Genomic DNA, 27,511 nt, shown 5'->3' with positions numbered 1-27,511 from the left:
TATCTCTCTTAACATAGCTATTAAAACTGAAATTAAATATTTGGGTATTATAATCTTAAAGAATACAAATAATAGAGAAAATCTAAATTTTGATCATATTACCCAGAAATCTAAAAAGATTTTAATCAGCTGGTTACAAAGAGACCTCTCCATCTTTGAACACGTCTTGCTTACTAAAACAGAAGGTATCTCTCGACTGATTTATCCATCACAATGTTCATATGTTTCCAAAAGACTAATCAATAATATAAATCAAATTAACTTTAATTGCATTTGGAGAAACAAGCAACATTATATTAGGAAGAATGATGTAGTGAAGTCATTTGAAGAAGGAGGTTTGAATGCGATTGATTTTGAAGCAATGGATGGTTCCATCAAACTCAGATGGTTGCAATCTTTCATAAATAATTCAAACAGTATTTGGTTTTATTTCCCCAAAGTAATTTTCGAGAAGCTTGGTGGCATTGAATTTCTCTTAAAGTGCGACTTTGAAATTTCCAAATTACCAATTAAATCATCCAAGTTTCATAAACAGGTTCTCCAGTACTGGAAAACAAGCATAATTTTTCTCCACATACAAATTCAATTTGGAACAACAGATGTATTTTGATAAAACGAAAATCCATCTTTTATAAGGATTGGATGGATCATGGAATTTGGACGGTTTTACACCTTTTAGACAATGACGGCAATGTAGTATCGTATAATAAATTCATAGATAATTATGGCTTATCATGTACTCAAAGTAAATTCATTGAAGTTGTGAAAGCCATTCCCCCTGCAATGACTCAGATGGCTTAAGCCAGTTTAACCTATTCTTCCTCTATAATTCGTGAACCGTCATTAATTATTGATGATCGTCAATTTAAAGGAAAGGCATGCAATAATACATTTTTAAGGACAATTCTAACCAAACAACTTTTTCCTTCTCAATTAAAAAGAAAATATTTGTTTAAAGATTAGAACTCGAGGTTTTTGACTAAGTATCTGTCTTTTCCAATTCCACCTAAAGCAAAAGAAAATCACTTTAACAATAGCAAGCACACCATTGTTTTTCTTGTGACATTACCAATAAGTTTGATGTGTCACATGGCCCTCTTCCTATTGAAAAAACAAAAGCTGTATCCAAGATGGCCGACTTCTTAATGGCCACCATGGTCACCACCCATCTTGAGGAGTTTGCCCCCTCACATATACTAATGTGCCACAAACAGGACTTTAATATCACCAACCATTCCCATGTTATTACCGTGTATCCATATAAATGGCCCACCCTGTAGATACGAACGCATGCACTCTTTACAGAGCACCTTTTGTATTCATGTGAAAGTTCCAGATCTTTTTGGGATGATTTTCAGTACTGGTTAACCTCTAAAAATATTGAGCGCCCTTCTATAACCTTTCAAGTAATTAGATTTTGCCTACAAACAGAAAAAATAAATAAATTATTAATTAACAACTTATTTATAGTTGCAAAATTTTTCATTCATAAATGTCGCTTCTTGAAAATTACTCTGATTTTTGCTGGCTTTAAAAATGAAGTCCTTCTATTGAAGGTTTCATTAGACAAGTGTAACTTAAAGCTCACACCTTACTTGAATTTTTGATGCTGCTTTTCAACTGATGTAGCTAGACTGTGTGTGCGTACTTTTGTTTTTTTAACTTTTATATTGAAGGTCACTTAATGTACTTGTATGCTGCTTTATTTTATTTCTGACCTATAGTGTTCTTTTGTTCGATGGCTGCTTTGTTCTTAACCACCTATACGTGTACATATCTTTTCGATTAGTAAGATATGCGCTGTAATTGTTAGTTTGTACAATTATAAAAAAAACAAAAAAAACCCCACTTAGAACCAAATTTATTTCAAAGTTACGTGATTCCGGTTAGTGTGGAGGTCGCAATATGGTGCTCCCAGTGGCTGCAGCCAGGTGCTCTTGTACTGGACTGCAAAAATAACACCTCAGTGTTATTTCGTGTAATTTTAATCCATTTTTGCCAACAAGTCAGCCTTTGATCTCGTAGACTTCTCTATGTGAAACGGCTCTGCTTCTTCTTTGTGGCCTCAGCACCAAGCTGACAAGCTCTCACAGCTGTTTATGGCGAGTCCATGAAATGATGCCGAGTGATGCCACAGCTCTGAGGTCGCTCCAAAAGATATTCTGGCACGTTATGAGAGCTTGGTCCACATTGCCAGCAAAAAGTCAAATTCGTTGAATCACCTGGTAATTATATTCACATTATTCATTCACTTTGTCCTTTTGAATTTGCAAGCTTATCACAGATTGTAGTTGAGCCTGTGGCTCCTTCACTTGTTTGTCCTGTATTTTCCTCAGTGTGTCAGATCTTTTGCTACTTCTCTGCCTTGTTAGGCAATAATGATACTTGAAAGGAATGTTGTGTATTTACAGTTCTGGAGGTCAGGCTCACTGAATTGGAGACCCAGCTCCACACCCTGGAAAATCCTTTCCAGACCCCTGCAGAGAAAGAGCTTTGCTACCATTAGCGCTGACCCAAGCATATAAGAATGAAAAATCTGTGCTTATCAGTTGCATTTATCTAATATTAAAAAACTCATGAAAATTTTTCGAATTTTCAGTGTATTGCTGTATAGGGTACACATGGGGTTCCTTATGATTTTTTTCTTGATATTATTTTGATAAAATGCAACTCTGGAACTGCCGAGTGTTTCCTGACTTATACACCATTTCTTTTTACTGTGCGCTAACAGTCTATTAAGACCAGGGGACTTGATAGGGCTATTTAAAAGTCGCAGAATTTACTTCAGAATATTTGCAAAATGTGCCACTCAAAGTGTTCCCCATGTCAGTGGGAGTAATGCTGGTCTCATGGCCCGTCTGTGTAAACTTCAAAGATAAAAACAAAAACACACAGTGGCTGCAGTGGACATTTTACTGTTTTTAATGCTCTCGCTTCATCTCATCTGTTATAACTTCTCTCCACCGCGGCTGGTTGACCAACAACAGTACAAGCAAGAGCGGCCCACACGCTGGTTGTACCACACACTTTGTGCGCTGCCTCCATCTGACAACAGAGCTCGCTCCAGGCAGACAGACGGTCAGTCCCTAGAGTGGAGTGGACAGCAAACTCTGCTCGACCATAAAACCAGCTTAAGACATCACTGATGTTTTAAAGCACAAGCTCAACCTTGACGTCCATATTGGCCTTATACGGCTCCAGTAGGGGGCGTACTTCTTCAGCCAGGAACGTTTTCACCTGAAGAAGAGGAGCAGGAACAAGAAAACAAACTATCATCAAAGGGGGTCAACAGACACAGCTGCAGTAATAGGGGAGCTGCAGCTTGGCTGAAAACATTCATCTGTTGTCAGACTGAACAAAAATAAGGCTGTTCATGCTGTACCTGCTGTGGAGCACGCCCAATAAAGGTCTTGGGGTCCAGCAAAGCATCCAGCTGCCCTAGAATGGGTGCAAAGTAGGGGTCTCGCTGGATTCTGACCAGCAGGTCATTGTCTCCACCTTCCTGTTTAACCACAGCTGCTGCCTCTTGGGAGAGAACACGGATTTTCTCGTGGCACTCCTGAAGGAGACACAGGAAAAAACAGAAACATTAAGGTGGAGCTGACTTTAACAGCCATGTTGTTGGGTCTCCATGTCAGGTCTGGTTATTGGTAATCAGCTTCTTCATTTAAATGGTCAAAACACTGGTTACTAGTCAGTAAGATGATCTCACTTCAGTCATCTGTTTTTCTGGTTACCACTGGCATCTTCTGCCCAGTAAACCATCTCTCCTGATCAAGCAAAAATGCATTCATCCAGTTATGTTCAAAACTATTATTAATGTGTCCATTCTGACTCACAGAGGAGAACTCCTCACAGGGCATTTTCTCCTACCTGTCTGTTGCCTCCTGCCTTCACTATCGCCATAATATTGTTCTCTGTGGCCATGAAGGGCAGCTCGTGGTGGATGTCTCTCTCAATGACTTTGGGGTAGACCACAAGACCCTCTGTGATGTTCTGCAGTGTGCTGAGGATGATGTCTGCTGTCAGGAAGGACTCGGGCAGGGAGATCCTCCTGCACAGGAGCAAGGCAGAGAAGAGAGGAAAGAAACCATCAGTAATCATAAGTAACAGCTTTTTACTCAACCACTGAATCCTGGGTAACAATGTGCAAAGCATTGTAGGATGTGTAGTTCTTTAACCATTAACGCAATTATGTACATCGTGTTTTACTCTTGATTTCTTTTCCGTTTTCCCTTTATGGCCACAATTCCTCTCTTAGCTGTTTGACTTGGTTCAAGGCCTCAAACTCTCATGGATTTCCTGAAGTGTCAGTGGGAAAATGAAGGAGAAATCCCCCCCACAGTGGGCAGTCACTGTGGCACTCCATGTGGGCTACTCACTCCTAATTGCAGGGTTCATATGCATTTTTCAGGGTCAAATTCAAACACTTTAAGCACTTTCTAGGTCCATTTTAAAGCGTTTCCAGTACATTACCAAAAAAAAATTAATAAAAAAAAAATTAATGCATGTTTCACTTAGCACCACCTTAGGAAGACCATTTAATAACTAGAAAGTGAATTTTCTGAAGAAACTGCAGTATGAATGCTTGAATCTTAATGTATGCACTGAAATGAATTAATTGCTGAAGTTAAAAATGTTGAATGAGATTAAAAACAAAAAAGCTGAACTGCTAAAAGCTGACATCCACAGAGAAGTTGGAAAAGAGCTGAAAATGTTTAAAATGTAAATTAGATAAACCTAAGAAATGAGAAAAGACTATTTGGAGTCAGAAAACATCTGAATGAATATTAAAAGGTCATATTCTTCGAATCACTGAATGACTAAAATGTGATCCCTCCACTTGGATCCACACAGTTTACAAGGTTTACATCTCTGAGCTTTGAAAGACACTGTGTTGGACAGAGAACAACATTGTCTATGTTTTGAGGGTAAAATGTGGCTGTAGAGCAAACGCTGTGGACACAGCAGCAGTTTAGAGATAAGATTTTAAGATTAATCCCCCCCCCCTCTCACTCTAGCAGTTGAGCTGTCTCACTCTAGCCCCAACATTCCGTCCCATACACCCATTATAAACTCTGAAACGGCTGAAAAAACATCATGAAACTTAAACTGGAACTGAAGTCAAAGTTTGAATGGTGGCTCTTTGTCAACGTACAGTGGGGCAAAAAAGTATTTAGTCAGCCACCGATTGTGCAAGTTAACCCACTTAAAATGATGACAGAGGTCAGTAATTTGCACCAGAGGTACACTTCAACTGTGAGAGACAGAATGTGAAAAAAAAAAATCCATGAATTCACATGGTAGGATTTGTAAAGAATTTATTCGTAAATTAGGGTGGAAAATAAGTATTTGGTCACCTCAAACAAGGAAAATCTCTGGCTCTCACAGACCTGTAACGTCTTCTGTAAGAAGCTTTTCTGTCCCCCACTCGTTATCTGTATGAATGGCACCTGTTTGAACTCATCATCTGTATAAAAGACACCTGTCCACAGCCGCAAACAGTCAGACTCCAAACTCCGCCATGGCCAAGACCAAAGAGCTTTCGAAGGACACCAGGAAAAGTATTGTAGACCTGCACCAGACTGGGAAGAGTGAATCTACAATAGGCAAGCAGCTTTGTGTGAAAAAAATCAACTGTGGGAGCAATCATCAGAAAATGGAAGACATACAAGACCACTGATAATCTCCCTCGATCTGGGGCTCCACGCAAGATCTCATCCCGTGGGGTCAAAATGATCATGAGAACGGTGAGCAAAGATCCCAGAACCACACGGGGGGACCTGGTGAATGACCTGCAGAGAGCTGGGACCAAAGTAACAAAGGTCACCATCAGTAACACACTACAACGGCAGGGAATCAAATCCCGCAGTGCCAGACGTGTTCCGCTGCTGAAGCCAGTGCATGTCCAGGCCCGTCTGAAGTTTGCCAGAGAGCACATGGATGATACAGCAGAGGATTGGGAGAATGTCATGTGGTCAGATGAAACCAAAGTAGAACTTTTTGGTATAAACTCAACTCGTCGTGTTTGGAGGAAGAAGAATACTGAGTCGCATCCCAAGAACACCATACCTACTGTGAAGCATGGGGGTGGAAACATCATGCTATGGGGCTGTTTTTCTGCCAAGGGGACAGGACGACTGATCCGTGTTAAGGACAGAATGAATGGGGCCATGTATCGTGAGATTTTGAGCCAAAACCTCGTTCCATCAGTTAGAACTTTGAAGATGAAACGAGGCTGGGTCTTCCAACATGACAATGATCCAAAACACACCGCCCGGGCAACAAAGGAGTGGCTCCGTAAGAAGCATTTGAAAGTCCTGGAGTGGCCTAGCCAGTCTCCAGACCTCAACCCCATAGAAAATCTGTGGCGGGAGTTGAAAGTCCGTGTTGCTCGGCGACAGCCCCAAAACATCACTGCTCTCGAGAAGATCTGCATGGAGGAATGGGCCAAAATACCAGCTACTGTGTGTGCAAACCTGGTAAAGACCTATAGTAAACATTTGACCTCTGTTATTGCCAACAAAGGTTATGTTACAAAGTATTGAGTTGTATTTTTGTTATTGACCAAATACTTATTTTCCACCCTGATTTACGAATAAATTCTTTACAAATCCTACCATGTGGATTCATGGATTTTTTTTTTCACATTCTGTCTCTCACAGTTGAAGTGTACCTCTGGTGCAAATTACTGACCTCTGTCATCATTTTAGGTGGGGGAACTTGCACAATCGGTGGCTGACTAAATACTTTTTTGCCCCATTGTATGTGGAAGTAGTTAGAGTTGAAATAGAAGTGTGTTGAAGGAGAATTTGAAGGGTCTCCCCATTGAAATACATGGGAAATTTTGGTTGAAAAAAGTTGAATAAAATTAAAAATATAAATGTTAAAAAAAAGAGAATAGAAGCAGTCATGTCCAAAAGAAGAGGAATCTAATAGTGTTTGAATGGTTTTTCTAAGTTGAACTGTTTTGAAGGCGTAGGAGTACAAAAAAAACAAAACAGTACGGAATATAAAATAATAAAATGGAAGAATAAAGATTAGAAGAACAATACTGTGAATGCTTGAAAAGCATTCATGCTAATTAAAACAAACGATCTTAGGTCAAATTAAATGTCTTTTGTTCCCCTTTTGTTAAAAACAGAAAAATGCACCACACAAAAATACTGAAAAAGGAAATGGTCGTCTTAAATGCATACAGTGTACAAACTAAAAAAAAAACAAACAAAAACACATTTCTCTTAGAAATTAAGATGCGCAAATGTGAACAAAACTTGTTAGAGATATTCATTTCCACTTTAAGAAAAAAGAAAAAAAAAAAAAAGAAAAACAACAACAACAACAACAACAACAACAACCCCACCAAATAAAAAAAACTGCACCAAACATCACAATAATACACAGCAAGGCCAAATTAATAAGTCTTCTCATCAGATATTGACATTTGTCCTACGCTACACAAACAAAAAAACAAACCCCCCCCCCAAAAAAACCATCTGTCTCCTATTTTAACTAGTTAAGCACTCACGCCCCCAAAAACGAGGGCAAAAGGGAGGAGATCGCGTTTAATCGGTTAACACGAGGAGGGATAAGACAATATAAATGCTGACATGAGTAGTGTCCACAGAAACCTGAATTTCAGACCATTTTCTAAAACCACCAAACAAAGCAAAGACGCCAAACCGTTAAAGAGCAGTTACCTCACCATGAATCTGTGGACAGGTAATATCCATATTGATATATGATTTTCTGGAGTTGAATGTGAACCAAAGCACATTTTCAAAGGTGTTAAATGCTTTAAAATACTTTAATTAGGTGTGAGATATAAAAAAAAAATCATTTTTTTCTATGTTTGAGTCACAGTAACTTATAACATAGTATCATCTGCAGTAATATTTACACCTCTGATGACATCTCACAAGTGTTAGCTTTATTTTGATAGCAAGATTGCATACACAGTTTGTAACTGTGGAGAAATACTCCATTTATTTTAGTCATTTCATTTTCAAGCAGAAAGCTCAGAAAACCCCTGGAGGCCTAACAGGTTAAAGTGAATTCCCAATAAAACTAACTGTAAGTTGTTTAACTACATTGTTGTCTGTATTATTGTTAAAGTCCTAAATGATTATCTTTAAAGTGTTTGTGCTAATAACATCATGCACAGTAAGACAGTCATGGAGAACAGCACTGACTGGGAGACGCTTTGAACATAATGAATTGTTCATCTCCCTTTAATAAACAGGCAGCCATAAAGTATGAAATATTCATATATTAAAACATATTTGTCTGTTGTCTCAGTGGCTGATAGTGCCCCACAGACCTCAGTCTGAGCTTGAAGCCAGTGTAGGTGTTCACAATAAACAGATTAAATGAAAGCCAGGGAACTTCAGTAGCACAAAAAAGTGGCCATTCTTTGTGCCCATATGGATCAGTGCCTCTTATTACCATTATTTCCTTAAGCTGGCTAGTTAAGTATCAGGCTAATGTTTAAAGCTTTCACTTGAGTGAAGAAACTCACATTACTGCTACTGCCAAGTAATGTTAGCTAAGTTTACAGCATATTCCATAAATCACAATGCCATAACTAACTACTGTAATAGCGCTGCCATACTGCATTACACTCAGTGCATTTCAATCATTTCTCCAGAAAATTTGATAGCCAGCAAAATAATAATAGTTTTAAAAAAAATTGGCATATGTCATGTATACATTCTCAAAAATTATTAACTAGGACTCTCCTGTCATGTGTCTCAAGAGCGCAAACTCCGCCATTGTCGTTTTCCATCGAACACTCATTAAAACACCAACATGTTAGTGCACTCATCCCTGACTGTGCGGGGCGGAGTCAGACATTAGAAACGGACTGACATGCAGAGGTGCACGGCAGCCCGGGCGGAGAAATGTTGCTTTTACACTTTGCAACTCATTTAATTTCTCTATCTGATAAGAAAACTATTCAGAGTTATTTGTGGTGAGTGAAATACAGTTTCAAGAACGTTTAAGCTCCACATCTGAAGTTCAAGCACTTTTCAAACCTTGAAAAGACAATATTAAAATTCAAGCATTTAAGGATTTCAAGCACCCGTACAAACCCTGTAATTGGGAATCATTGTTCACTACTATTTATTGTACGCTTCCACACTGATGTGATATCTACTTCACAGAGGAGAACTGCATCATACCAAATTCACAGCAGTGTAAGTGTGTCTGTGTTGGCTGACCTGTTGGCGCTGTCATCCAGTGTCCTCTCCAGCCACTGGCCCGAGGCAGTCTGCAGGGGGTCGGCCATCAACGCAATCAGATGTCGGGCCAAGCTACAGGAGCGTTCTGCATGCATCTTGTAGGGCATAGCACTGGAACCTGGAAGAGGAGCAGGCAAAGCTTTAGGCTGAGGCACAGTTTAACAGGCGAAAAGTGCTTTTGAATGAGCGAACGTACCAATCTGCTCCTTCTCAAAAGGTTCCTCGATCTCTTTTAGGTTGGCCAGCAGGCAGATGTCTGTGCAGATCTACAGCAGATGACAGCAAAAGTTTAGACTCAGGTAGGGCTGCACGATTTTGCATAAAATGATAATCACGATTTTTTGGCTTGGAATTGAGATCACGATTCTCTCACGATTTTCTTTTCCAGTATAAATATTTATTGCACTTATTGACTGCACATCAACTTCATAACAGTTGAGACTGAACATAAAAACAATAAATAAACAAAACAACAAATGTCTCACGTTTTGTTGTTGCTGCAAACTGTTGTACTGCTTGAAATTCCGTCTCCCCCGTTGCTCGACGCTGCGTGTATAGAGCAGGTAGTGCAACAATAGAAAAATAGTTGCGGGATGGCACTGTGTAGCGTTTGTCTAGGGTGTTGATCATTTTCCTAAATCCCTCGTTTTGCACAGTGTTGATGGGAGCCATATCTTTGGTCAGGTGATAAGTGATAGCCTCCGTAATTTCTTTGTGCCCGCGGGAGTTCGATGTGTATAGGGAAGCGCTGTATAAGGTTCTCGCTATTGATGTTTGGGTGGTTGACCGGGACGGATTTTCTCCTGTCACTTTCTCGTCATCCCTGACGTGCACTCCATTGTTTCCCTGCTAATTTTATCATCACATGGCACAGCTTCTGTATCTGTGGTTTAAGGCTCCGCCCTTGTCATTTGTTGAGCAGGAAGAGTGAGCGCTTGTTTTCATGCAGATTACGTCCCGGATCAAAATGCGATACAATCGTCGTCGTCTTTTTTTTTCCTTTTTAAATCGTTGTCATTTGGAAATGAGATCGCACATAAGTATGAATCAAGATTGCGATTTTCTAACGATTAATCGTGCAGCCCTAGACTCAGTTACATCAGCTTTTTGAAAAGCTTGAGCTCAAGGCCCAAGTTTCTTTAACCACCACTAAATGGAGACATTTCCTCACCTTGTGCGCAGAAGCTCCCAACCTAGTGAGGGTGGACAGGCAGTCTACATCCACTTTACGACTGTACGTCTGTCCAGTCACCAGGTAGGCTCTGGATAAGAATGGAACAAATGAGTTATAGCCAGTGTTTCAAACTGTTCCTACTTGGACCATGTTATAAAAACATGTCAGTCAACATTGGAGACAGGAGTTTGATACTCACTTCTTAAAGCCAGCCATCTCTGTCACCATCTTGTCAAGCTCTTCCACCTGGGGGCACAAAAGGAAAACTGACATTAAAAAGTCATCACAATACGGTGCTGTGGGACTTCAGAAATCACCCACGTGGTTCTTATGGTTGTTTATACCTTGTCATGGTCCCCTTGAAAGAGCTGCAGGAAGCTGGCCTGGGTGCCTGTGGTCCCCTTGACTCCACGGAAACGTAGATCATCGCGGGCTCGCTCCAGGTTCCTCACATCCATCACCAAATCCTGCAGCCACAGACACGCTCGCTTCCCCACTGTGGTCAACTGGGCAGGCCTGTACAGAGAGGAGGAGAGGGGCACAGTGGGTGTGTTTGACATCAAAGTTAGACCGCTCCATCAGTCTGATGAAGGCCTATGAAAACACTGCAGCTGCAGTCGGACTCACTGGAAGTGTGTAAAGCCGAGCGTGGGGAGGTCGGCGTATTCCTCTGCAAAGTTTGCCAGCCGGTCGATGACTCTGGCCAGCTGCAGGAAAAACAAGCCTTTAATGATGCAAATCAGGGTGTCAAACTTATTTTACATCGTGGGCTACAAACAGCCAGCTTTGATCTTTAGCTCCCAGAAGCAGTGAAGATGCGTAATAAATGTAACCAACATGTTGCAATGCCTGTCCTGTAATCTTTAAATATATTTTTTCATGAATTCAATTCAATGAAAATGCCCTGTTTTTTTTAAATGGACTCACTGTAAAAACCAAAAAACTAGCTGACAAGCTTGTTTGATATTAATATATTCATTTGCACTGTTTTCATAGAATTTCTGGACAAACAGGTGAGTCTCACCTTAGGCAAGAGGATGTTGAAGCCATCACGCAATGCAATGAGATCCTGAAGAACAGAAATGACAAACGTGAGAAGCTTTAAAGAGTCAAAACTCATCACTGCTGGGTTTATTTATGCAATAGTCATACTTACAGTATTGTCTCCCACATAGCATGACGTAGCTCCGAGGTGGATGATGGGAGCAGCTGTGGGGCAGCAGTGTGCAAAGGTGTGGACGTGCGCCATGACATCGTGCCTCAGCTTTCGCTCTTCTTCAGCCGCCACGGCAAAGTCAATGTCCTCTGCATGGCTCTCCATCTCTGCAATCTGAGCATCAGTGATGGGCAGACCCAGAGCCTGAGGAGGAGAACATTGAACACAGAGACATGATGACAAACAGGAAGAGTTCCTACAAGCAACTCGTAAAGTTTAGAGCTGGCAAAACAAAAGTGCTTGTAGTTACAGAATGAATTCTGAACCATTTCCTGCAGGGTTTCATTTTCAGAGTTTACTTATAAGCTGCTTACAACTTTTTATGTGGAGCTTTTTGACTCTTGATAATACAGTTCTTTACTTTTAAGATATTTATCAACAGTTACAAATGCAAATACGTTTTTATGTAAATACATGTTTTATTATAAATACATGTATTTGCGGTATTGGCTCTTCTGTTGATGGAAAGGATGTTTGGGTAAAAGTCAGTGACTTGCATTGCTAAGCTGATAGCAAACAGCCTGCTGTTCATTAGTCAGTAGTCTGTCTATTAGCATCTCTTTTCTCCAGTTTTGATCATCATGTGCTGTCCTCATGAGGCGGCACAGGCGCTCAATATGCTGATTAGACTGGACTGTATTCTGTTGGGACACCGTAGTCACGTGATTCCTACAGCACTACAGAAAGGTTCCAGATAATCAAGTACCTCGCGCCAGTCAAAGGGGTCATAGGTCAGACTGGTCAAATAAAACCTCAGTAGAGAAGAGAGCACAAACACAACAGCATTTAGCCACAGTTACTGTTACCAATTTTCCCACTTGAAGAGCTTTTCGTTCACAGGAACATTCGCTGTCGAGAGAGCAGCAGCTGTTCAAATGATTCAGAACATGTACGCATGCGTGTCGAAGCTCACGTGGCTCTGCGATAGAAAATACGAACTGCAGATTTTCAATTTTAGAATCTCATAATAATGTTGACGGGTATTTTTGAAAACAGATTTTCCGTTTTCAAAAAAATAATCCCGTCCACACGTAAACGCAAAAATGAAGGAAAACGCTGCTAGGAACATGCCAAAGCAACAGTTGGCGATATATTCCTACCGTGTAGAAATGTTGGCCAATCAGAAGTCTAGAAGTAAACAAAGATGGGGCATAGAAGCAGAACCGAGTCCTATGTGTAGAGGGGCAGTAACTGTGTATATTTAAGCATTTAGACACTGTAGAGAGTACAATTAACAGTATTGTAGAAATTCATTTCACCGAAATAACGTGGCGCACAGTGTGACGTCAAAAATGGCGCACACTTTGATGTTGCATTTTCTCCCGTTTTCTTCATCCACACCTAAATGCAAAAACTGAGTTTTTGAAAATATCCACCCTGGCAGGCGTTTAAAAAAAAAATCTCCGTTTTCAGTGACCGAAAACGCCGTTTACGTGTGGACAAAAGGTGCAAACGCATAGAAAAATCTGCATTTTCAAAAATACCCGGGTACGTGTGGACGTAGCCAAATGTTCATTTAAAATATGACCTATGACCTCCAGACAAAGACGGTAACAGTCTGCTCAGTCAGCACCGGGTAGCATCCACACGACTCGTAAGACCTCCTTATAACTATGTTTAGAGCAGGAAACTTGATAGGGCTCTGTAAAGGTCGCGGACTTCTTTCATAAGCTTGTATCAGCAGATCATTATATCAAACCTTTTCCGCTTTGGCGAGGAAAATCCACAGCTTCCTCCAGGTGATGAACTTCTTTTTGTCGCTGAAGTTGTAGTGCATTTCTTCGCTGGCGTAGCTGGACAGCTCTCCGGCTCCGGCCATGGTTGCTAGAAAAGTGAACACTGCGGGGTAGCGACAGGATCTTAAGTAGTGATGTGCGGATCGATCCTGAAATATCGATTCCTCCGATACCAATCATTTATGTTCTGGAATCAATTCTCACATTAAAATATCGATATTTTAGTAATTTACAGTAAATTTGTAGTTTATCATTAACAGGAACACAGTGGAAAGAAACTATAACATTCGGATTGTCTACATTCAAAGGAACTACTTTCTCTTCCGCCTTTCATAGTCATGTGCGAAATACGGCTGTATAAATGCACATCACTAGCGCGCACTCACAACAATGGTAAATCTAGTGTTAAGGGTAAGATCTCCCATTTGTTTAATTTCAGATTTAACCCCAGGGGCGATTCTAGGATCAGAGCTTTGGGGGTGCTGAGCACCCAGAGAGCTGCCCATCCAGGCAAGGTAAACTTTACTCGTCATGATGAGACTTCTTCCCTGTCTCTGTTAGTCCCTGCATCCTTAAATGTCTCCCGTTCTCCCGAGTTCCCTCTGACTGTCTCCTTGGTGCATTTAAACCCCTGTTCCTCCCTGTCCTCATCGTCTGTTGTCTTCATCTCCATTATCAGTCATCATAATTTTACCCTCTCTGTGCAAGTCTGCAAATTTCTTTATTAAATCATAAGATTCTTAAATTCATCAAGTCTCTCTGTGCCTGGGTCCTCGTCACAAAACATGGCATCACTGTTTTGTACATTTTAACACAATTTAATCCCCACATTTGGGAAAGAAAAGCAAAACACTTTTTTTGAAAAGTCTGTAACAAAACCATCAAATCTGATAAAGGTTATTCAAATGCTGCTAAAGACTACTACTGCAAAAGAAGAATGGATTGGAATTTTAAAAAAAATACATATCCCAACCTTAATTATTGTGGAAGAATAATGAATGATGCTCATAGTGAGTAAAAAGTAAACAGAGTGCATTTTTTGGACAGAGATTCACTTTTAAAGTGAATGTATAATATAATGCAGATACATAAAAAATACACTCCAAAAATAGAAGAGTCCTTGAAATGTACAAAATATTATTAAAAAATTAGAAAAATTGAGACACCTTGGCCTATGGTACAATGTATACAATGTATGAAAAGATCTTTACTGCAGATACTACTATGGCTCTCCAGATTTTTTTCTTTTATTTTAACCTATGTCGCCTCACCTTGAGGTTGGCAAATCTATCACATTTTGGTGGTCAAGTCTCTCAAGCATCTCTTTCTCAACTGACATCACAGCCAGGTGCTGGAGTCTGCTTTGACCCATGGTCCTTCTCAGCCAGGTATGGAGCTGACTCAAGACACTAAATGACCTCTCACAGCTACAGCTGCTAACTGGTTTTGTTAGGGCAACCTGAATAACAGTTTTCAGTGTGGGGAAGATCTGATTATCCAGAAGATTGTACAATGTTAGCATATCTGGAATGGCACCAGCCTCACTCTTGAGCTTCAAAAGGTTTTTGGCAACCGTGACTTCCTCTGACTGAAGCTCAATATGGTAATGCAGTGCCAGGGCTGACAACCCAGTTTGTTTTGCAGATTCTGTATAGCAGCTTTAATATAGGGAGAACACAACTTCCAGATTGCATGAGTAAAATTAGTTGTCGTTTTTTTTCTTTGCCAGTTTAACAGTTTCTGTTTTGCCTGTTAGTACTCCCTGTCTGTTTTCTTACCTGGTTTTTCCTGACCTTGTACATTCCCCTCTTTCCTCTGTCTTTCTTTGGACTGACAATCATACACAAATAGATTGTATTCAATTGGATTAGAAAATACTATTAAGATCACTAATAAAAAAGTCCTCTCTCAGTGTACTTTCAACCAAAAGGCAAATAACCAAACCACATGTACATCTAATAAAGGATATAAATATTGAATCAACATTATCCTTTATTCACGAATCATTTGATCTTACACTTTTACCTAAATGTGGCTCCTTTTTTTTTGAAAAAACTTCCTCATATCCATTATGAATCTGGGTGTCTCTCTGTACACACACACACACACACACACACACACCAGGAGTTATAAGGTTAATGGGCATCCAGCCAGTTAGCAGTTAGTACCTTGGGTTCAATATCGGCACATACACATAGGACAAATTAACCAGTTTCTCTCATTCCATTTCAAACAGGACAGTGGTAACAACAGCAGGCTACAGACAGTGTTAAGTTTCAGACTTTAAATAGGCTATATACATTTCAATGGGAGCAACAGGACGGTCAAATGTCGCTGATTTCACTACAGAGCAGGACGGATTGTAGGGTAGCAAACATAGTCGTTTTCAACACAGCAGGTTACCTGGGTGTAATGTTTTTCAGCTAAAAAGAAACATGGCCTGACTCCTACCTAACTATATAAAGAGTAACTGAAGGTTAAATGCAGTTAATATGTCCTGTGTTAAGGCAGGTGCTTCCACCTCCGCTTCGCTGCGTCTCAGCCACCATCTCTCTGGCAGCAACGGTGCTAGAGCCAGAGCAGGGGAGAGCCGAGCTGGAACAAACCATTTTGGGAGGGAGGAGGGGTTATCTAAACTTTTGTTGTTAAAATGTTGCATCTCAATTATGTACTGTATGCTTTTTATAATTTTAGTAGTGTGTCCCACAAACAGCAAATATTGTCAAAAAAAGTAAGAAATCTTTGGGGGTGCTTTGATTCCCAAATCCAAATCCTTTACCCAGGATAGATATCTTACCAAACTCAGCATTTTTAATCAGTATGGAAAGCATTTCTGTTGCTGCAATAAACAGCAATGGCGAGATTGGACATATTTATGATTGATGGCCTCAGCCTAGACCTTTTGACCCTACCAGAAATACTCCGGAAGTGTCTAGTCGTTTTCAGATGTGTGTAATATGTTCCATAAGCATGAGGGGAGGGGTATGGTTCCTGGGGGGATCAGAGAGGGAGGGGTTCCTGAGGCATGGGGGTGACGCAGCAGATTTCTGTTGAGTCAGTGCTGTATAGAGAGACAGAGCAGCAGTTAGTTTTCCACAGACAGCAGTCAGAATTCTGTTTCATTATTATGACAATGTGATCTTTTTTTCCACAGTAAATAACTATTTCTTTTTTCAATAGTGGCTTTATTTTGCTTTCTTATATTACAGACCCAATAAAAACCTTTAAGATTATCTGACTAGTAACGGATTGCATTCATATAGCGCTTGGTGGAGGCAGGCTACATCCTTGTATGTGTACAAAAAAGAAGCGCCGCGCACATTGTCACGGACCCGGCTCTGGAGGACTCGGGGGTCCGTGAGCAGTTTTGACCGTTGTTGTTGTTGTTATTAGTATTATTATTATTTGGTGATGTGTGTGTTTTTCTGCACAATGCTGTGTTAGTCTGTGTCCCTGTATAGGCAGGGTGTGGGTGTGTACGTGTGTATGTCTGCGGGTGAGGCTGGAGGATGGAGCACAGCCACCTGCAGGCCTGATGGGTGTGGCCCTGCGGGAGGACTGGCCACACCTGAAGTTCCTGCCACACCTGTTGGTGATCAGGCTCGTCGGGGGAGCTACTTAGGAGAGTGTTGGAGCTCCCACCGCTGCGGGATCATTGAGTTATCGTACCAAGTTAGTGTGTCAGCATATGTCAGTGCTGTATACCCGCCGAGGGTTAGTGTTGACGGCTGCTTCTACGGTTTCCCTGCAGGAGGAAGAGTGGTCCAGAAAGGCAGCACGCACGGGGTGTGCGGAAACACAACAGCGGGGAGCACGAGCACAGACGGAAGCACGCACACGGGGTTCAAGGGAGCAACGGGGAGTTATTGTGTTTACAGCTTTTCACTGTAAATAAAGAGCACTGTTTGCATCGCAGATTCTGCGTTTTGGGTCCTCCTTTCCCCACATCCCCACCGTCTGCCAGCCAGACCGTGACACACATATTCAGAAATCAGCCCCGAATGATTTTATTAAAACACCCTCGGATGAGGTCATTTTGGTTTTGTGTGCTTTTACAATAGCGGATTTATTTTGCTTTCTTATATTACAGACGCAATAAAAAACCTTTAAGATTATCCGACTAATAACGGATTGCATTTATATAGCGCTTGGTGGAGGCAAGCTACATCCTTGTATGTGTTTAAAAAAATAATATCCCTTAGTGAAAAGAGCACCGCGCACATATTCAGAACTCGGTCCTACTTAAACCATTAAAACACCCCGGTGAGGTATTTTGGTTTTGTGCAGCCACTCCTTCTCAGACCAAAGTAAAGAGTTTTTCTTCAGTTTTTGAGCTACTTTTCCAACAGGTTTTCTCAGTAGCAGAAAACTGTCGACAGACAGAAACTCTAAAAGAAAACGGTCTTGTACATCGAGGAGGAGTCAACAACCCCTCTAATCGTTATTAGTATCTTTTTCTTTTCTTTTTTTTTTTGCCTGTCCCGTTTGGTTCTTTTGCCATCAGAATTATTGTCTAAAGGCAAAGAAAGATGCCCAACGGATTTACTTTACCAAATTGACCATCCCAGCCTTGCTGTAATGGTGTATTTGTTTCACCTTTTATTGTTTATTTTATTTATTTTTCATTTTCACTTGCTAGATACGGGACAGACTTGAATGAGGAAAAGAAAAGGGAGAAAGGAAGAGGGGGAAAAAACAGTGGAGAAGAGGGACGGGGATAAAGGGCAAAAAAACAAAAACCAACTAAATAAGCAGACAACAAAAATACATATATCAATCACCTGGATCACCTGTTGAGAAAGAAAAAAGAAAACAAGCAGAAGAAAACGAGAGCAATACAATAAACAACATCACGAATATAACATGGGAAAATAACAGTAAATACTAAATATTAAACATTATTGTGCAGCACGTAAAATCGACAGCGCATGGGCTTTGGGGTAGGAGCCAAAAAGGGTGTGTGAGCACCCGTGTGTACACCTGTGAGCATGGATGCGCTTGTTTTTAAAAGGCTCCTTCATGTAATGATCTGCTAGAGCAGGGGTGTCAAACTCAAATACCGGGTTTTGCAAATACACAGTGGGCCAAAATTCAAAACTGGATCAAAGTCGCGGGCTAACATTAATATTTATTGAAAAAAAATCTTCCTCCAAATATAACAAGGAATCTTTTCTTATGGACTCAAACAAGTTTTGCTGAAAAACTGAATATGGAACAAGCAAAGCTTAATACTAAACAATATATATAACTTATATAAACGTATATATAACTTAATATTGCACACATGCAAAATCAAAATTCCAATTAAATAACACATCAGTGAAATTCATTTCTTAAATAAAAAATGTATATGCATATGTATATATGTATATATCATTTTATCATTTATCAAATTTTATCATATTCTCCCACCTGTCCTGAAAGCTCCTGTTTTCTGCACTTCTTTTTTCCCTTTTGGGATAGGTAGCATGGCAGTATTTGCATGGTTGCTATGACTATGGTCAACAGAGGAGAGGGTGCTAATGGGTCCTGTCATGACTGACGCACCACAACAACAACAGTTTTCTGGGAATTGTAGTATTAGCAGTACATGCACTGTATAATACTGGCAGGCCAGCTCTAATAGTAATTTTGTATGGCTTCGCGGGCCAAATGTAATTAGGCTGCGGGCCAAATCTGACCCGCGGGCCAGAGTTTGACACCTATGTGCTAGAGGGTGTGGGGGAGCCACAGCCCCGTCCCCCAGGGCATGAAGCAAGTATGGATTGGTATCGGAGGAATCGATATTTCAGAATCGATCCGCACATCACTACTTCTTTCCCCCCGCCCCGCTCCTTCTTCCTCTTCCTCTGAGTTTTTATAGCAGTTGTACCAACTTACAGTTGTATTGGGGAGGGGCCAAGATGGTGACCGAGGTAGACGCTCTTCTCCGTGGCTAAGCAGGATTTTGCAGTTTTACTTCCCTTTCAGCCGTCGTTTTTTTCTCTGAATCACAAGTGAGTTATCCTACTGATCTTATTCAGTACACGTATGCGGCACTTCTAACTAATGGCTTCCTGAACCATACTTCAAAGAACTTTTTCGCGACCCTAGCCTCTTTGCAAAGCGATAGCTCAGCTAACAGCAGGAAAGCTTTGTTACCTCAGCGAGGTTTCCAACAACTCAGGGTAGCAAAGGAAGGAAAAAGAAACACCCATGAAATTTAAAAGTCTAACCAAAGGAGCAACCAAGGAAATGGAGAGAAACACGGGTGTAGCTGGCTCCAAAACCAGCCCCAAGAATGCCGTGACTGCCGAACATGACTACAACCGCAGCAAAAGTCCTGAACTGATGCCACTGACTGACAGGAGTTATTACTCTGAAGAACAAATTTAATGGGAACGTTATGCACTCTGAAATGGACTCAGAAGGACACTATGATAGTCAACATTGATGGTACACTTCTTCTTCTTGCCAGTGTGTATGGTTTTAATTCTAAGTCTCATAATGACTTGTTATTGGATGCCCTTGAAACACGCTTTTTGTTCTGGTTATCCAAATATCCTAATCTCCTGTTATTAGTTGGAGGCGATTTTAACATTGCTCCAGATCCTTCACTAGACAGATGGCCACCTAGCTCAAATAACTCTGTCCTGTTGTTTAAATACATTTATGCAAAAATTTCATTTAATAGACATTTGGAGAATTAAAAACCCTAAAGGCAGACTATTTACATGGAGTAACAAATCCAACTCTTCTAAATCCCGTATTGACTTCTGGTTAATATCTGATTGCTTAAATAGGAATAATGTTATATCCAATATAATGCCAACTCCACTCACGGACCACAAAGCGGTATCACTGAGCTGCTACTGGAAACTTAATAATTCCCTTCTAAAACATGAAAAAGTGATTGAAGATATTTTGTCATTAATCAAACGTTTCTGGGATAAAGCCCTAACCAGTCATCTCTGCTGTCAAAATTGGGAAGTCTTTCAATTTGAAGCCGGTAAATATTTAAGAGAGCATGGCTCATCTGCAGCAAAACAAAGAAAAAATGAAGAAATTAATGTAATTCCTAGGATATCTGCTCTCACTCAGATCCCACCAGAAAACCTATCTGAAGAAGATAAAACTGACTTAGCTTTGCAACAGAGTAAGTTAAATGATATCTATAAACTGAAAGCAGAGGGAGCCTTTGTGAGATCAAGGAGAAGAGGATTAGAAGAAGGTGAACAACACTCATCCTACTTTGTTAAATTAGAGAAATCTCATTCTAAACTTAGTTCTGTTCGGAGACTTAATATTGACGGTATTATAACTGATGACCCCCGAAAAGTCTCCACCTATTGCTCCAATTTTTATAAAGATTTATACAAGTCAGAGTTTGATGAGAGTGCTGGTCTGAACTTTATGGAACAAATCCCTGATGTGCGAACAGTAACAGAAGATCAGTTGAGTTTCTGTGATAGGCCGATATCTATTGGTGAAGTGCTGCCCGCTATTCAACGTCTTAAACTTAATAAATCCCCAGGAACCGATGGCTTAACCTCTGAATTTTACATTGCTTTTGCAGATCAACTGGCTCCATTTCTTCTTATGTATACATTGAAAGTCTTATAAATCAGTCTCTTCCCCCCACTTTATCACAAGGTCTGTTAACCCTAATCCCAAAGCCAAAGAAAGATCCCACTTATATTGACAATTGGAGGCCAATTTGCCTCCTTAATAATGATTATAAGATCCTAGCTCAGATCTTTGCCAAAAGACTGAAAGCTGTTTTGAATGATATTATTGGTGAAACTTTCTTTATGGCTAACAGACACATATCCAACAACATTAGACTTGTTTTTGACCTAATTGATTATGCAGATTTGTGTAGGGATGATAGCTTTATCTTATTTGTAGATTTCTGCAAAGCGTTTGATACCAGTGGTGGTCCTAGCCTGTTTGGCGCCCTGGGCAAACACTCCCTCTGATTCTCATTGTTTCAGGATGACCTGCCATTATCCAATGACACATCTGCTTACCTGTATCTTTTGCTCGTTTCTCCTCCTCTTCTTTTCTCTTTTTTCTAAACTGAGCACCTGATGGCTTTGAACTTTTCTTGTCCATCTTCCATTGGTTTTAATTTTGCACTCCAGTATGAACACCCATCCCCCAACCCGAGGGTCACCACAACATAACCTAACAGACCTAGACCTTAGTTCACAGATTTGCTTTGTCTAGGGTTTATTTCTGGGGTTTTGTACAACCCAGGGTTCAAATCATGAATCCATAATGGACTTGGATTTACAACATTATGAATGAAATGTGCTCTATTTGGAAGAACCGAGGGCTCTCGCGCTCACTTTTCGCATATAGAATTTTGAAAAAACATCGGTGCAAATTATAAGCCTGCATCATAATGTCTGGTGTTTTCATGTTTGTTGGTTTGTTTTAATTTTGTTTTATTTTGCGAGTTGGTTATTAGATGCTGCTCCAGCCAGCCGGAGAATCCCCCGCCGCCCCGCCCTCTCCTCCCTGTGCAGCAAGCAGCAGGCGCACCTCGCAAACGGAGGGCGCCCTTACTCCCAGCAAATGGGCAATGGAAACCCAATCGGTGCCTACAACATTCCAAATATGCGCTGGCATGATGTCGGGGCAGCATAAGTACGAGTAATTTTTTTTATTTATTTATTTTTTGCCGATGCCCGTGATACCGCCCCCCCACCATGATGCCGCCCCAGGAAACCGCCCGTGTCGCGCGTATCAAAAACCGCTACTTGTCCTGAATATCACGGCACAAGCAGGATTCACTGCACTGTTAATGTTAGCTTTGTTATATTGCTGCCTCTGTTCGGTGGTGTCGAGCCAAACGGACTTTAACGTGTGTTTGAACGAGCTGGCGGTTCACTCGTGAAGCTGAAAGAAAGATGCTTTAATCACAGGAGTCACACATGTGTCCACTGTACCATCTGGGAACTCTTCTTGTTTAGCACTCGTAATAACACAAACACTAAATCCTCCTTCTCTCGTGCTGTTTTGTAGCAGTGTACACCTGAGACTGTCACCTGTCTGTCTGTCCTGCACTCTCTCTCTTTGTCTTTCTTTCTGATTGTGTAATAAAAGTATGAACATGTATTTATAAGTTACACTTGTGTTTGAATCCTGCAGCTTCTCACACATTTGATTTCCATGTGTGACAACTGCAGACAGACTGAGGGACACACTGCTGCACATCATCTGTGAGGCTTTGCACCCCTGATGATCCACCAGGACAAACTCAGCAGTGTGTGAGGAAGAGGAGGAGGAAGAGTCAGCAGCTGCTGACAGATGGAGAGAATAGACAGACTGTTCCCTGTTTGTGAAGGACTGCTAGAAAAGTTTAAAATAACTAATTGCCTGTCCTGAATCAGTCTCATTAGGTAATGTTCAAAATATTTTATTATTCCAGTGTTTTCAGTGTGGGAGAAAGTACTCAGGGCCTTCAAGTTACACACTATGAAAGGCAGCAACAAGTTTAATATTCAGAAACCTAAAGTATGTATCAGCAGCAGAATGGAGCTAAAAATAAATGTTTGTTTCAGTTCTATGAAGCTTTGAGTATTTTGGATTAGTAGCACTGCTGTGTTTGTTGCATCATATTGCTGTAATTGTTTATATGCTTTATATATTCTGAGGTAAGTTGGTCTATAGTGTTACATCATATTCTATAAGGATGTTATGTGTTTGTATACTTTCTGCCCAGATGACTTAAAGCAGTTATGACATGGTCTGATTTTCTCACCCAATAAAGGAATATTTAATATATCAGTCTACTCTTCATTCTATCAGAAACAGTTTTCACAGCTCGTACATTTTCCTTTTTACACATGTATGTAAGCATTGAGCCAAATGTAATAATGCCAACATATTAAATGAACAATATTTGTCTCTCATATATAAAAATCTATATATACACTGTCAAAGATACTTGTCTTTGAGTGAAGATTTAAGGTGATAGGAAATATAAATAACTGCAACTTGAATCTTTGACCCAGAGTTCAAGCTCACTACTATAACATATATATATATATATATATATATATATATATATATATATATATATATATATATATATATATATATATATATATATATTGTAGGAGCCATATGAGTTGTTCCTTTTTTGACTAAGTGGGTTGGTTTAAATGGACTCACTGTATTGGTGCACGGGTGTGGGGCGTGTCTCATGGGTGTGGTAGATGATAAATGCGGTTGCACTCACCTGTTCACAGCACCTGATGTTGATGAGCAGAAAGGTAGGGTGAGCATGAGGCAAAACTTTCTGTTCACCGCAGCTTGAATTGTTTTGATGTATTTTAACTGTAACTTGATGGTTTTTGTATATTTGTGCACTAATTGATGCCATAGACCAAGTTGTAATTTGGCATAGTAGTTAGTGCAGTTATTGGTGAGTTGCAGTTATTTGTTTGTGCAGTCTGTGCATTTGTTTAATAGTTAATCCCAGGCAATGATTTGTATATTGGACAGTTGCATGTGGAATAAAAGGAGCAAATGGTACAGAAGTGTATTTTATGTGTTTATTGTTGCGCGTCATCTGTGTCCTCATGTTTAGCCTGCCGCGGCCATAGGTTGGAGGAGCCGCAACAAATTGTCAACAGAAAAGTTTGTAGGTTTTATTGGATTATTTATATATAGATGAGTTTTATTGATGAGAGTTTTATAATTTGCTGTTGCCTTTGTCCACGCAGCTTTTAGATTAAGCCTTTGGCTACACAAAACAGATTTCTTTCAGGAGTCTTATTCCCCTGTTAGGTTTCAGCAGTACAGCTGCACAAGGCGTTGTACTGATTTACTTTCTAGTTATTGTGCATCAGGCGGCTGAAGCCATTGGCTTGGGAGTACCGCCGCAGTTTGTGTTTAAGACAGTTTGTCTTCCTCACAGCTGACGGTATGGAGGTACATAAATACCCACCGCTAGTATGTACGGAAGACTAGGTTGAGTTAGTTAGGTTTAATAGGCAGATAGTGGGGGATATTGCTCCTGTTAATTGTGTGTCCAAGGTTTATTGAAGGGAATGTCATCAAGTTGATGTGTTGGAATGAAGCTGTGTGGCATAGGTGCAGTTCAGCATTTGGATTTTGTATTGTTTTGAAAAAAAATGGAGACACACCAATTAATACAATGTGGTGATGTGGATGGAAAGAAAAGACAGCCGAAACCGACTACTAAAGCTTTGGAGAATCAGATTGAAAGGCTTCAAACAGAACGTCACACTAAGATTAATAAAATTAAAAAGGTCATAAAGATTATTAAAGAATTAAAGCAATCTGAGGATAACGTTTCCACTGTTCAGGCTCAGTTAGAGAATTTGTCTGTGTTGCTTAATGAGGCAACTCGTCTGCATGAAACCTTGCTTCCTTTGCTTCCTCAAGAAAAACAAACTGCTTGGTTTATAAGTGTGCGAGCACATAATACTGAGTTTATGGGAGAGATAAAGAAATGGCTTCATGATGCAAAGGGAAACCCTCAGAGTAAAAATCAGGTGTCTGAGCTTGATTTGCCACATATAAATCCACCTGGTGTTGAGTCTTCTGATGTATTACCTGCTGGAAATGGTTCTGGTGCTTCTAGGCACGCCGGGAATGTTGGTAAAGGTGCTGTGATAGATGATGTTAATCCAAGTGAAAGCATCTCTAATGTTGGAACCAGAAGTTGTAGGAAAAGCAAATCATCACTCAGTGGCTCAATGGTTTCATCTGCCTTGTCAGCACGCATAATGGCAGAAGCTGACATGGCTGCCCTTCTTGTTCGACAGAGGTTGTTGAAAGAAAAGCATGCTTTGGAAGAACAAGAAATGCAGCTTAAGAAAAAGGAGCTTCTTGACTTAGAAACTGAAATAGCAGCCTCAGCAGCAAAGGTGAATGTTTTAAAAGCTTCTGAAATGTCCCGAGTCTCAAGTGCTGTTAATGGTAAATCTGATGGAATGAATTCGTATTTAGAACGAGAACAGGAGTTTAGGCATTTTAAATCCTAACGCTCCTACGTTCAAACCTGTGTTACCAGAGCAGCCATATCAGGGTGTTGATGCAAGTGATCATCAAGCGCATGTATTGGATGTAAGGCCCAAGGTTAAAAAATATTTCTCAGCCTAAGGTCGTTTTGTTGGAAAAGTCAGAGATGGAGTTACATCAAGTATTTCCAGGTGCAGTTTCAACTAATCGGATGATGTCGCAGTCTCACGCACAATCAAAACCTCTTACACATACAGTGCAAGGTGGTGAGGGTCATGATCATCTAGTCACAGTTTTGAAGAAACAAAATGAAATTACAACTTTATTGGCTGAGCAGCTGTCTGTTTTTGCTACCAAGGCGTGACATTCAATTCTTTGATGGTGATCCTTTGCAATATCAAACATTTATGAGAGCGTTTGAGCACATGGTGGAGAGTCAAGCTCACAGTGCTAAGGATTGTTTATATTTTCTCAAGCAATATACTAGAGGCCATCCAAGAGAAATGGTCAGAAGCTGTCAGTATATGCCTGAGTATGGATATGCTAAAGCTAAATCTTTGCTCCAGGAAAACTTTGGCAATTCGCTGAAAATTGCTGCTGCCTACATTGAAAGGGTCAATAAATGGCCACCTATAAAATCTGATGATGTGAAGGCTTTGCAGGGATATGGGTTTTTATTAAGGCAATGTTGTAATGCAATGGGAGACGTTGAGTCCTTGCATGAGTTGGATGTCTCTGCTAATAGAATAGAATTCAACTTCAACTAATATGCAAGCAGTTATAAAAAGTTGCCTTATAAGCTCAGGGATAAGTGGAGGAATGTTGTGTGCAATCTGCAGGAGAGGATTCAACGTAAAGTGGTTTTTTGCGATGTTGTTGAGTTTGTCGAAAGGCAAGTTAAGATCGCAAGTGACCCATTGTTTAGAGATATACAGGATCCTCCAGCCATCAGAAAAGAGGCGAGGAATGTTAAGTCTCAGTTTTACCCTAAGGCTAAGCGGAGTAGTTTTGCTACTACAGTGGCCAAGGTGGAAGGGAAGATTGAGCCAGCATTGAGGCGAGAGAGTGGTTCAGTTGTGACCAAGGTTTGCTTGTTTTGTGGAGCAGGGCATATGTTGGATTTGTCCTTTGTTTGAAAGAAAGTTGCACTGTGAAAGATTATCTTTTTTGAAAGAGAATGGTGTGTGTTATGTTGTCTGCGCATTGGGCACAGAAGCAAGGACTGTAGGAAACGTCTCTTGTGTAAAGTCTGTAAACAGAAACACCCCACACTCTTACATATCCACTCCAAGCAGAGGGAAAGTGTTTCAGTGCAAACTGTAGGAGGGGGAGAACCACCAGATGAAGGTCCTTCATGTGCTGCGCAAAGCAGTGGCGTTACTGGGGCTGGTGAGCAAAATAGTGCTCTGTCCATAATACCAGTTAGTGAAGGCCAAGAAAGGTAATCAGTCACTGATAACCTATGCTTTTCTAGATCCTGGGAGTTCAGCTTCATTTTGTACTGAAGGGCTCATGAATAGGCTGAATCTTTCAGGAAGGAAAACTGGCGTTCTTTTGCGGACAATGGGTCAGGAGAAAATGGTGAGTAGTTATGTTGTTTCAGATTTGGAAGTAGCTGGTTTGGATTTAGATCACTACTGTGACTTGCCTGACTTATTTACTCAGAAAAGCATGCCTGTTCATCAATGTAATATTCCCCGACAGGAAGATCTCGATAGATGGCCACATTTGCGCTATATTAAGATACTGGAGATAAATTCTGGGGTAGACCTGTTGATCAGGACCAATGTGCCCAAGGCTTTAGAGCCATGGGATGTTGTTAGAAGTCAGGATGGAGGTCCCTATGCAGTAAAAACTATGCTGGTCCTCTCAGAGAGGATCGTAAGACTGACATTTTTGATGTGAGTGTCAATAGGATTTCCGTGGCAAGATTGGATGAGCTGTGGGAACGTCAAATAAAGGCTGATTTTCCAGAATGTATTCAGGATGAGCAGTTTGCTGATCTTCTCTAGACAAAACAGTTTATGAAGTCAGTGATGGACTCTGTTAAGTTGGTTGATGGTCATTACAACATTGGTTTACCTTTTAGGTGCAATCAGGTAAAAATGCCAAATAATAGGAAGGCTGTAGAACAGCAAGCATTCATATGCACTGTCATTATTTC

At 40.5% G+C, this 27,511-nt stretch overlaps 1 protein-coding gene and 2 long non-coding RNA genes across 3 annotated transcripts; 2 read left to right on the top strand and 1 right to left on the bottom strand.

Annotated features, from left to right (window-relative positions):
- Nucleotides 1-2,906: 2,906 nt before the first annotated feature.
- Nucleotides 2,907-13,703, bottom strand: LOC113021101 (adenylosuccinate lyase-like). The gene is made up of 12 exons (XM_026165549.2): nucleotides 13,332-13,703; nucleotides 11,573-11,776; nucleotides 11,441-11,485; nucleotides 11,044-11,123; nucleotides 10,761-10,932; nucleotides 10,616-10,662; nucleotides 10,414-10,504; nucleotides 9,439-9,508; nucleotides 9,222-9,360; nucleotides 3,874-4,054; nucleotides 3,383-3,559; nucleotides 2,907-3,237 (listed from the first exon to the last, which is right to left on the bottom strand). The coding sequence occupies exons 1-12, from the start codon at nucleotides 13,449-13,451 to the stop codon at nucleotides 3,151-3,153; spliced, it is 1,413 nt and encodes a 470-aa protein (XP_026021334.2). The 5' UTR covers nucleotides 13,452-13,703; the 3' UTR covers nucleotides 2,907-3,150.
- Nucleotides 13,704-16,270: 2,567 nt separating this feature from the next.
- LOC145428323 (uncharacterized) lies at nucleotides 16,271-17,283 on the top strand. Its single transcript, XR_013908606.1, has 2 exons — nucleotides 16,271-17,040; nucleotides 17,120-17,283. It is a non-coding gene; the product is annotated as an uncharacterized LOC145428323 (long non-coding RNA).
- A 1,015-nt stretch (nucleotides 17,284-18,298) lies between these two features.
- On the top strand, nucleotides 18,299-23,137 carry LOC145428322 (uncharacterized). Its single transcript, XR_013908604.1, has 2 exons — nucleotides 18,299-19,803; nucleotides 22,504-23,137. It is a non-coding gene; the product is annotated as an uncharacterized LOC145428322 (long non-coding RNA).
- The last annotated feature ends 4,374 nt before the right edge of the window (nucleotides 23,138-27,511 follow it).

Source organism: Astatotilapia calliptera, chromosome 4 (genome assembly GCF_964374335.1).
Source record: "Astatotilapia calliptera chromosome 4, fAstCal68.1, whole genome shotgun sequence".
NCBI classification, from domain to species: domain Eukaryota; kingdom Metazoa; phylum Chordata; class Actinopteri; order Cichliformes; family Cichlidae; genus Astatotilapia; species Astatotilapia calliptera.
This window is presented reverse-complemented; position numbering and strand designations above follow the sequence as displayed.

What these genes read in the sequence shown, in the direction of transcription:
- LOC113021101 (XM_026165549.2), bottom strand. Translation starts at nt 13,451, where the DNA reads ATGGCCGGAGCCGGAGAGCTGTCCAGCTACGCCAGCGAAGAAATGCAC. An exon ending in GCTATGTGGGAGACAATACT is followed by an intron (nt 11,486 to 11,572) that starts GTAAGTATGACT and finishes TCTGTTCTTCAG; the next exon opens with GATCTCATTGCATTGCGTGA. An exon ending in GAGATGGCTGGCTTTAAGAA is followed by an intron (nt 10,505 to 10,615) that starts GTGAGTATCAAA and finishes ATTCTTATCCAG; the next exon opens with AGCCTACCTGGTGACTGGAC.